This window comes from Mus caroli, unplaced genomic scaffold, assembly GCF_978045245.1.
Source record: "Mus caroli unplaced genomic scaffold, Mus_caroli_1 scaffold_11, whole genome shotgun sequence".
Taxonomy (NCBI): domain Eukaryota; kingdom Metazoa; phylum Chordata; class Mammalia; order Rodentia; family Muridae; genus Mus; species Mus caroli.
This window is the reverse complement of record NW_028227266.1, coordinates 50,029,217-50,041,256: the sequence shown is the minus strand read 5'-3', so window position 1 is coordinate 50,041,256 and position 12,040 is coordinate 50,029,217. Positions and strand designations below refer to the sequence as shown.

The window sequence follows — 12,040 nt, the reverse complement described above, 5'->3', positions numbered from 1 at the left end:
AGAAATTACAAGTCATATGTTACAAATAAATGGATAGAAACAAATTGATGCCATTTGTATTAATCCCAAATCAAATAGAAGTGCAGCATAAGTATTTAAATGTTGTCAACGTATTTACCATGTACACTTCAGTATCCTGACCTCCACACATTTATGCATGTGCGTGCCAGTATGTGCATACACCCGTGCCATATACAAGTATGCAAGCATGTTCTCAAAGCCAGCTCAGGTGGGGAAAAGCCCAGGAGATTTAGCTTCTGCATATAGAACAAATTATTTGTAACGCCTTAATACCTTGCCACAACTCAAGGGAATTCTTTTGAGTTAGCAGAGGCCCTCCATGGGGAAATAACAGAGGCTTAAAGAGAACGCACAAGTACCTTCAATAGCAAATAGTGCGAGAGGTAAATGATTTTCAACCATTAAAATAAATTAATACAAATGTAATTTCTGGGTACTAGTCATGTATGCCTCGATAAAAGATGACAGTAAGTTTCACCTTTTACAATTCCATTAAGGATGGCAGCAAGTGTTTACAGCTGGTAAAAGGGGAAACAGTGCCATGAAGGTTTAGCTGTCTGTTATGAGTTCTGATATCATTTGGAGGAAGAGGACTTGGGGATTAACATAGCCAAATCTATCATCAGACATCTAGAAAGAGCCTACCTTTGGTCAAACTCCATGTTGGTGACCAAAACCAAAAAGATGAATAAAAGACACCAAGTTGTTACTTCATATGCTTAACTTTCAAATTATTATTTCAATGATAGTATTTATTCACTAAAGTTATTCCATCTCTGTCATCTCCTAAATATTCACAAAACGCTATCACTGCCATCTAGTGTCTATTCTGAATTCCAGGCCTATCACAGAACAGTACTATCAAGGTACTTTTTCTTAGTATAAAAGCCTGAATTTGGAAACTTGTGCAGATCTTGAGCATCCATCTGTTCCTAAGAGAGAAAGTGTGAAACACTGGAGGAGAGATGTTCCACAATACAGCAAGGCTTGCTGGCAGTGACTTTCTGATACACAAATTCTGACACAGGAAGTTGAAAGGTCTCCTGCTAATTAATAAATTTCACCCCATTTAAAAACTAAAGACCTGGGGCTACAGAGTCTGTAGTTGAAAAGCACTTGTCCTTGAACCCAAGTTCAACTGGCAGCATCCACATGGTAGGCAGCCACAGCTGTAATTCCTGTTGGGGGTGGGGGGGAGAGGTAAGACAATCTGTGGCATGTATGTGGTATATATACATACGTCTCCACAAAACAGTGCACAGTTTTAAAATACCAAAATCTTAAAAAGAAAAAGAATAAGAAAAACTAAAATAAAAATAAAAATGGTATGGGCTAGGGCTGGAGAGGTGGCTCAGTGGTTAAGAGCATCGACTACTCTTCCAGAGGTCCTCGAGTTCAATTCCCAGCAACCACATGGTGGCTCCCAACCATCTGTAATGGGATCCAATGCTCTCTTCTGGTGTGTCTGAAGACAGCTACAGTGTACTCACATACATTAAATGAATAAATCTTTTTTTTAAACTTTAAGAAAAAATATTTATTTATTTTATGTATGAGTATATTATTCTCTCTTCAAACACATCAGAAGAGGGCTTCAAATCCCATTGTAGATGGTTCTGAGCCACCATGTGGTTGCTGGGAATTGAACTCAGGACCTCTAGAATAGCAGTCAGTGCTCTTAACCACTGAAATCATCTCTCCAGTCCAAATAAATCTTAAGGGAAAGAAGGAGAGGAGAGAAGAGAGAAGAGAGAAGAGAGAAAGGAAAAAGGAGAGGCATGGGCTGTTCCACTCTGGTTTTAGGTTCTCTTTGATGTACTTCCTTAACACCAGAAGAGCCAATGGATCTGCCCTGGGTCTCTGCAGCATTTCTCCCTCATTTCAGTTTATATGAAGTATATTTGGGAAGAGGCTCAAGAAGCTGGGAGTTTCTTCATCTCTAGAAAACCTAAATGAGGAGGCAAGTTGGCATTCTCTAGGCTCCTCAGCAAAAGAAAGGCCCAGGGGCCTTCCCTTAAAAAGCCGGTTGCCTCCTCAGGCTGTCTGTAGACGCACAAGTACCAGTTTTCAAACACCTGCTTTTCTACAGCATGTTCTTTACAACCCAGAGTGTATGTTAGGCTATTCCACTGCTCCAAGGCCTCTGCACAGTCATGTCTAGTATTACCACAGCAACTCAAGCACCGAGATCCTTCCTTCTTGAGGACTCAGTATAAACTAAGGCTCAAGACCTACAGGTTACAACCTAGCCCAACCTTTTGGATTCCCCTCTGGCACAAATGCCCCCTCTTAGGAAAAGGTATTGGCTTCATTTAGCTTCTCCCTATTGGTGTTCCACTTGCTCTTCTACAGAGATGGAGAAAAAGAAGATACGTAGACAGAAAGAAAAAAATTGTAAAGAACATGGCTATAACCAAGCTGGGACCAAACCTTGTTTTATTACTGAAAAGTCAAGTCCGCACACAGGAGACAGACAGCCTGACTCTGCAGCATGGCTGAGACGTTCATCTCACACCTTACCCACAGACATACCAGACCTCAGCAGCACCTACATCACATGCACACACTGAGGGTTGCTCGGCCTTTTCTTACCTCACACTGCTCAAAAGGATGAACCTGGTCCACTTCCTGGTTCCTAAGCAAACCCAACATATTCTTATCTCTACAAATGTTTATGCTGGCTCCCCCTTCTGAATGTCTTTCCCACATCCTATTCAAATCACACTTTACCCAGGAAGCCTTTTCTAATTACTCAAATTATGTAAGTAGATGTTTTCATTTAGAGTTTCAGCGTCTAAAGAGTTATTTCAACCTACTTCTATTTTGAGGACATAAATATAGTAAAACTATAAAGTCTCTGCAGAAACATGTAAAGTTAAATTATTTTTGGAAATATGCCTCAGGCCCATCGCCAAAACTGTACTCAAAGTCAAACATTAAAGTCCACCAATAAACCTGAGCAGTCTGTCCCTTGCAGCTGGCCTGTCCCAAGAGTTAAAACTGAGCAGGACACACGCATACCTTTCTAGCTGCTTCTGATGCTTTTCCTCCCGGGCCTGAGCCTTCATCTGCTGTACTTCAATAGTATCAGGCTTTCTCCTTCGCATGTACAGTTCATGGTTTCCCATACATAAGGCCAAAATTCGTTTATTGATTCTCAGACGAGGTGCATAGAAGACAAAATCCTAAAAATAGAATACTCAATTTTAAAATCTGAGTGATAGTATCCTTCACAGCTACTAAGTTTCAATATGAAGTAGAAATCTGATGTCACTCACTGCACATAAGGTCTAGAGACTATGAACCTCACATACCTCCGACATTACTGTTTCCCCATTCCTCTACCCCTTATCTGTTCTTTAAAGATGAACTAAATGTCATTAATCCTTTTTTTTATTTAATCAAAGAAACTACAAAAGAGCTATCCTTACACCCCAAAATTGGTCTTTCTCCATGGCTGTTTTAATCTAGAAATGTTCTTCAAATATTTATCTTTTAGATAACAAAGGTAGATAACTAAATTTTATATAAACATTAATCTTTGAAAATCTATTTCAATAAAAAGGAAGCCTCAGATAATTAAAAACAGAAAGTTCAGAGTCCAAGACTGCAGAGTTAATTTTAAAAGGGTTACCTCTACTACATTTTGCAATCAATAAGTGTTGTTTAAATTATTTCTTAGAAACGACTGTTAATACCTTTCTAATACCATTTTATCAACATTACAAGTAAATCAGTTAAAACTCTTACATCTTAAGAAAACTGGAAATTTTTGTATTTTTAATAACATTTCATCACTAAGGAAAATTTAACTATGGGAAGAGAATATCTCTCAGAAGCAACTAAAGTGATCGGTACTCTTCTTTAAGTTATTTCATAGAAAGTAGCAGAAATTTTTAAAAGTTAATAAATAAAATATCCTTACAGGTGCCTTTTTGTCAATTGGCTTTATAACGAATTTTTTGTCATTAAATGAAATATTTCTGATTTCACTCCAGGGAAAACCAATTTTAGGTGTTAACCTAGGGGGGAAAAAAAAGAATATTGCTTTAAATTAAAGGCAGGAAACAGTGGGAAAATACACAGCCTACTGGGACAGGTTACATGAATGACCAATCTTAAGAGCGCCAGACTCTCAGAACCTATCTTACTCCCATAATACAGTTGGTGCTGTCACTGAAAGCAAAATTTAATTAACTCATATAAAATAATTACCATAGAAAGTTTTCATAGATGTACCATTTTCCTAAAATTACCCTAGGAAAATCTACCTAGTAAACAGAGTAACGGACTGAGCCTTGTTACCAGATTTCATTCACAAGGGACAAAGCGGCACACTACAGATATAGATTCACCCTCTCATTTAATAAACAGACTCAGAAATAAACTACAAGGTACTAGGAACAAAACTCATGGAATTAACTACTCCTTTGCTGTAAGGACAGAAAGGTGTAAGGGCAATGGAGACAACTTTCACAAGCAGAGCGTGTCTGAGAGCCACTGGCCACAGAGGAACAACCAGCTCACCAACACCCAGTTACTTACTTGTCATCATGCTCATAAATATTCAGGCCTAAAGCATCAACACCCAGCCACAGCTCAGTACCCTTCTTATTCTTGATTTCAAAGTAGTTGACACCATACATCTCTAGATCTTGCGCAATCTTCAAGTATTCCATCATGGAATCTTCCCTATTAAATACAGCTCAATGTAATACATTAAAGGAGACACACCTAAACATTAAATAAAACTAAAAAATACCTAGGGCTGGGGCCAATATTTAGTGCTTCATATTTATTTATCCACACCAGAGGTTGGGAAGTGTAACCTGGTCTGGTATCATCATAAACCAGGTGTGTGTGTGTGTGTGTGTGTGTGTGTGTGTCTGGTATCATCACAAACCTTTTAAACATTCATTCATTCAGAGAGAAAGAAACAGAGTGAGTGTGTGAATGAGTGTGTGAGTGTGTGTGTAGGGGAGTGTAACAATAGCATGTGTGAACCATAGTGAATGTGTAGGCTGGGTCAGAGTCATTATCCTGACTGAATACTGAAGTTAGATGTTACTAGGGAAGGCTTATACAGTTTTAAATAGCTCAAATTACTTCAATTCATGCTTTAAAATGGATATTATGTAGCTTACAAGAAGTCAAATGTTTCAAAATGGCTTCCTAATTCCTACTAGAAAATTAAGGAACAGAGAGGAAAAGACAAGTCTCACAGGTAGGTTCTCTCCCATCGTGCAGGCTCTAGGGATTCAACCTGTGTCATCCATCAGGTGACACCTTTAGCTGCTGGCTGAGCCATTCTCCCAAGCCCAAGGAGAATTTTAAACAAGATGAAAATGCTTTCACCTGGAGAGAACTATACAGAAACCTGTCACCAGTTACCTTAGCATCCCTCTGTGTTCCTCATGCCAGTTCTGTATTCTCTCCTCCCACTGCTCTTTGGTCAGTTTGTGTTGTTCCAAAACACTACAAGGAAAGAAAATGTAGTTAATGCCTTTGTAATTAAAAAACAAAGTATTTTCAAAGTGTAGTGCCCTTTCGTAGCTGACTGTGATAGCTGCGATACAAATCAATGCACATGCTAGCACTGCACAGAACTAAAGCCACAACTTACATGGGATCTAAAACATGGACTACAACACGGTGGTGTGCTCGGTCCAAGTCAGTACCCTGGCTGAAGACTCAAGTCACAGAAGTCACGTTACCAGGGAAGGCTAAAACAACCTTTTAGATAGTTTAAATTAACTTTAGTTCATGCTTTAAAATGGATACTATATAGTTTACAAGAACTACAAATGTTTCAAATGAATCATACTCTGAATTGAAAAAAAATGGCTTTATCATTACTAACAGAAAATTAAGAAACAAACAAGAAAACAGAATTCCTGGATCCTGATTATCCCTTTATTCTCCATATCTGTTTTTTGTTTTTTTCAGAGCTGAGGACTGAACCCAGGGCCTTGCACTTCCTAGGCAAACTCTACCAGTGAGCTAAATTCCCAACTCCTGTATCTGCTATTTTTATGAGTAAATATTGTCATTTTATAGAGATAATATTTTTGATTTTAAAAAAAGACATACATTAAGCTGAGTATGGTGGTAAACATCTATAATTCCAGTACTTTAGAAACTGAGGCAGGGCAGTTCTGAATTTGAAGCCAAGCGTTCAAGGACCATTTGTACTCTGCACTAATCCCTAGGCCACCAAAGGCGGCCTACTCTGCATCACAAGTGCACCCCACACTCCTCTCCTCTAGGAACCTATATGTTTCATCTGTGAACAAATAGAGTATTCCTATTTTTCTATCCTTAACACCAAAGCAGCAAAAGCAATATACTTATAATGTGCTATGAATACCATAAACTGACTACAATTCTCCTTAGGACATAGAATAATGATCCACTTCTGTTTACAGTAGATCCTTAGAGGTTACAAACCTCAGGTCATGTAACTAGCATGGAGCAGATTAGACTTAGTTCCCAAACCTCATTCTTCAGCCATTTATTTCCACATGGGCTTTGAACGTTACAAAGGTACTGCAGACTATACACGTTTACACCTCGTTGAAATTCTTGCAAAATACAGAAAACGCCATTCCATGGAAGAAATAGCTCTTGCCATTTAGTATTCTCACACTATTTATTATTACACATCTATGCATCTGTTCCACTGTTTACAAACAGCAACAATTCATAGCCTTCCCTAAAGAGCAAATCCTAACTTCCTTTTGCTGCACATCCTATAGGCATTGAACACAATAGAGCGGAGTTACACTACACATAAATCTGTGTTGCCACTAAGTCATGATCCACCTTGCAACTTAAAAGTCTGTTGGAGAAATGTAGCATACACTTCTGAAATACAACATTAGAGAAGATTATATAAAGGCATGATTTACTTACCGCTGTGGTAAGAGTCTGTCATTAGCCAGATAGCCTGGTTTGTGAATCTCTTTATTATAATCTCCATACTTGGCTTGGACAGCATACGAAGCCAAAAGAACTGCAGTTTCTGGTGGGCAATATATCTCATCATTTAAGATGGCTTCTTTAACTTGCAAGAAGAAAAGTCTCTGTGTTATTTCTTGAATCAATTCCTCAGAAACATCTTCAGGAAAGAATTTAGCTCTAAACTTGAACTGTAAAGGATTTTCTTTTTTAACATCTTGCTGTGTTACCTAGAATAGTATAATCAACAAAACTTTTAATTCACTGTAAATGAATATATTTACATCATATTCTTTTTGGAAGAAAATACTATGTAAGATGGTAAGTTTATAGACAAACACAGGTGCTAAAGGAGCTGCTGTGCAGTCCTGAGGCGGTCAGCAACTGAGAGCCCCGGCATCAGCTGTGTGTGCCAAAGCCCAGTCTACAGACAGTGAGCTCAGTTTTAACACATGTGACACCTGCTTCAAAGTTCTATTTCTCACATGCTCAGCTCTCACAGAATGTGTGTGGTAAAAGTTGATGGTGCTTCAATGACTTAAATGTCATGAGTAATGATTAAGACAGACAACTGCAGGTTGGAGAGATGGCTCAGTGATTAAGAGCACTGCTCTTAATCTCTGCTCTGCTCTTCCAGAGATCCTGAGTTCAAGTCCCAGCAACTACATGGTGGCTCACAACCATCTTTGATGGGGATCCAATGCCCTCTTCTGGTGTGTTTGAAGACACTGACAGTGTATTCACATACATGAAGTAAACAAATCAAAAAAAATTAAAAAGCGATCCTGTAAAATAAATAAATAAATAAATAAATAAATAAATAAATAAAAGGCACATAACTGCACCATGAGCCCTGCAGTTAGTCAGGTGCCTTTTCAGTACAGATTAATAAACACATCAAATTAATGTTATTATACAAATCTTACCTTTTTATTCAATTTAAGCCATGTAGAATATCCTTTACTGTCTACATATTGCAGCCCAAAAAACCAGACCTCACGTAAGCCAACTGTTTTTACAACCTGTAAAACAGATAATAAATTCAGTTTACCATTCACACTGTGATGAGAACACTCGATGTTACAGATCACAAGGACAAGCCACACCACAGGTGAAAGTGCAATAGAAAAGGGCTTGCTTTCCTTCAACACAGTCTTTTCAACATCATCAGGGAACAATTCCAAAAACAACAATTCAGATTTTCTTGTCTCAATTCTGTTACATCACTTCTCTCTTCCTCCTTGACTTAATACTTTCTAACTTAATTTTGTTAGCTCACATCATAGCCTCAACAAACAAAAGAACAGTCTGAAGGCTAGCAGCACAGATGTGCTAAGCCTAAGTTTCTATTTGATTCTCACCCTACCAGTAGGTGGGGCAAAGCACATCACTTTGGTGACAAAGTCTGGTAGCTTCAATGTTCTACCATCACTGAGAAGAAACAATTCTTGGACCATACCCTAAGTTTCACTAGTTTACATCTATCTACTCATTTATTACGCCTTCATTTCTCTTGAGCCCAAATAACAACACGCATGTTGAAGTCAAAGGACAATCAATGTTCAGGCATCAGGTCTCTCCGTCCAGTATATGGGCTGTGGGAACTGAACTAGGTTATTGGGCTTGGCAGCAGGTACCTGTGCCTTCTGAGCATCTTGCTGGCCCCTTTTAAGCTTTTATGTATATTTTTGAAAATTCACTAAAGAGTTATCCCATAAAACTAGAAATGATAATATATAAATACCCCTATAGTTATTCAAGGAGCCTGAATATGTACTGCCAAAATTCCAAGCAGTACATGTTTGGATTATCAAGGAAGGTATAGAAAACATAAGATGCACACAATAGCATGCACATGATGGTATTAGAGTTACACTTCTTGGTCTCTGAGAGATGACTCACTGGTTAACAGTGCTTGCTGCTAACATATGAGGGCATGAGCTCAGGCTCTCCGTCACATAACAAGCTGGTCCTGGCCAGCCACCCCTGTAACACCACTACAGTAAGGGGTGGAAACAGAACTGCTATGGCTTGCTTGTCCTTACTCCAGGCTCAATGACAGACACTGTCTCAATACAAAAATGTCTCAGGCAAAGATGATTTATCTCCTCTGGCCTTAGCATGTTCACCCCACCAACACAACACACATCTATATATACCACACAAATACACACTATTTGTCTCACACACCACACACACACACACACACCCCACAGGTGGTTGCATGACTTGCGGGTGAAATGATACCTGGTCAAAAAGTTGTTTGCCAGTTGTATTGGGCTGAATGGCAAATTCTAGCTCAGCGTCCATTGTAGTTACTCTTACATTGATCTGAAATTAAAACAAAATATATTTACAAAGTAGTAAGCATGAGAAAAATTATTTGACTTAACAGTATTTCTGTGGAATAAGGTCAAATCCAGGGCTTTGTGCATGCTATGCAAAGTTCGACTACTACACTAAATCCCCAGCACTTGGTTTTTGAGCTAGTCTTACCATGTGACTCAGGCTTGGCCTATTTGCAATGTCCCTCCCTATCAGTCCCCCTACTGCTTGGATTATAGGCATATGCATGTACAGTCAAAACTCGAGAGAGGACAATACTGGGAAATGAGAAAGGCCTTCACACATGACACCACAACTGATCCATACACCACCCCTAACCTTATTTAAAGTGGTACAGCTTGATTCTATTACAGGAAATCTTAAAAATGGAGAGAAAGAAAATCTTATGAATACCTCATTTGACTTACTAGAGGGTCATCAAGATGTCTCAGTGAACAAAGGCAGACACCTACTGAAAGCCTCATGACATGAGTTCAATCCTGGAACCCACGGGACACATGGGTATTAAATACAGCAGAGCAGAATGTAACTCCCGATTCTCTGATTGTTATCCACTACCTCAGATTTCTTCATTAAAACATGTATGGTGATGCCACAGGAAGCTTGTTACTTTGTATAATAATTAAATGATATAACTGAACAATATGCTCTGAGATTCCAGTGAAAATAGCAATCTTTAAGAAAATAAATGATAACAAATGCTAGTAAGGCTTTGGGGAAAGAGCAACCTCTTCACTGGTGGTGAAGCCTCCATGGAAGTCAGTACGGGGGTTCTTCAAAATATTGAAAATACAATTTACGGTCCAGCTCTATCACTCTTGAGCCTACAAGTAAAGGATTACAAACTGACACACCACACACACTGACATGCCAGAGACACTTGCACATCCATGTTTGCTGCTATACAGCAGGCAGGAAATGGAATTAGCTTAGGTATCTTTTAATAAATGGATACCTCCTACAAAATGCCATACCTATAAACAATGTCATAAAGAAAAATGAAATCAAGACATCTGCAGGAAAATGGATACAACTGGAAACCATGTTCATTAAGTCAAGTAAGTCAAGACTCAAGACTCAAATACCCTGTCTTCTCTATAATGCAAAACACAAATCTGTGTGTGTGTGTGTGTGTGTGTGTGTGTGTGTGTGTGTGTAAGAGAGAGAAAGAGAGAGGGGGAAGGGTGGGGGGATATCAAACTAATATCACTAGCAGATTGTGAGAGAGGAGAAGGACCTGTAAGATGGGGTTAGACCTGAGGAGGAGGAGGAGTAACTGTATGAGAAAAAAGAGACAGAGCCAGCAGGTGGGAAACGGAAGGAGAATCAAGTACAACACAAAAAGAGCCATGAGGACAAAACTATTAGCTCTTTCCCTTTTTTATTTTATTTTTTTTTAAGTAAAAAATTCCTCTACTAGTTACAAACAACTCATAATAGCTGATTGCTTGCATAGACCAAGCCAGTCAACATTCTAGCGTGGAATGGGGTGAGGCTCATAAGCCTCCCATTCCTGAGGAGCTATTGATGGTTGATGGCTTCTGGGTCTGTTTTCTTTAAGGGTGCGGTCCATGATAGGTTGGTCATGATACAATGGATGTCCAGCACAAAATGGACTTAATGAATTACTAAAAAAAAAAAAAAAAAAAAAAAACCTTAAACACTAGGACGTAAGTTCAAAAGGGAAGAAAGGGAAAAAGAAGATAAAATGGTTCTGGGAAAAATTGGGGAGCCAAAATGGGGCAGGGTGAATATAATATATGATAGTATCAAATCATAAAATGTATTTAAAAGAGAAAGACGCATGTATGTACTAGCATATGTCCTATATATGCAGGTGCCAAGTGGGTCCCAGAAGAGTGTCAGAGCCCTGAAGCCGGGCTTACAGGAGGCTGTAACATGGCCAACATGGATGATGGGAACTGAACTCAGGTCCTCGGCCAGAGCACTAAGTGTTCTTCATCACTGAGTAAACTCACTAGCTCCAAGGAATTTTCCCCCAGTTTATGAGAATGTTTCACTTTTTTATTTCTTTAAATTTTGTTTATTTTAAACCCCCAACCACAATTTCCCCTCCCTTCGTCCCTCCCAGTCTCTCCCCAACCTCCCCTCTCTTTCACACCCCCATCCACTCGTCCTCCATATCTCTTCAGGAAAGGGCCTGCCTTGATGGATATCAACCAGCCATGGTATATCAAATTGCAATACTTCAAGACTAGGTACCTCCTCTTCTATCAAGCCTAAACATGACTAAACAAGGCAACCCAGTAATGGGAAAGAGTCCCAAAGGCAGGTAACAGTCTTCAAAATGATCACAGGCATACAAATTTAGGCTATTGTCAGTATCACTGTCACGGCATCAAACTAGAATTACGAGAAAGTTAGCAGGAATAGGTCCTGCATACCTCTCATTATTTTCTCCTAACAATAACTTACAATTATTGAGAGCTAAATATATACTAGATTCTTCTTATATAATCCTTGTCTCCTTTCTTGAGTAAATAAAATTATATCCCTATTTTATATAGAGGAAACCAAGGGAAAATGGATTAAACAGAAGTCACACACAGATTAAGTATGAAAGCCAGAATAGAACTAGACTGCTTGGTACCAAATGTCATTAATTTTAACCTTAACTGTCCTGTCACCCATGATTATTCTTCACAACCCGCACAATGAATGCTAAGCAGTATCAAAAGAATCAAAACACACTTAC

General features: G+C 38.9%; 1 protein-coding gene across 3 annotated transcripts in view; it reads right to left on the bottom strand.

Annotated features, from left to right (window-relative positions):
• The window catches only part of Rdx (radixin), a 62,465-nt gene that overhangs the window by 37,527 nt on the left and 12,898 nt on the right, over positions 1 to 12,040 (bottom strand). For all 3 annotated transcript variants that reach the window (XM_029481639.2, XM_021171201.3, XM_021171200.3), the window contains exons 3-9: positions 9,226 to 9,309; positions 7,905 to 8,000; positions 6,934 to 7,208; positions 5,413 to 5,496; positions 4,567 to 4,713; positions 3,947 to 4,043; positions 3,043 to 3,206 (exon numbers count right to left, since the gene is read on the bottom strand). In XM_029481639.2, the coding sequence (XP_029337499.1) occupies positions 3,043 to 3,206; positions 3,947 to 4,043; positions 4,567 to 4,713; positions 5,413 to 5,496; positions 6,934 to 7,208; positions 7,905 to 8,000; positions 9,226 to 9,309 (947 nt within the window). The remainder of the gene's footprint in view (positions 1 to 3,042; positions 3,207 to 3,946; positions 4,044 to 4,566; positions 4,714 to 5,412; positions 5,497 to 6,933; positions 7,209 to 7,904; positions 8,001 to 9,225; positions 9,310 to 12,040) is intronic.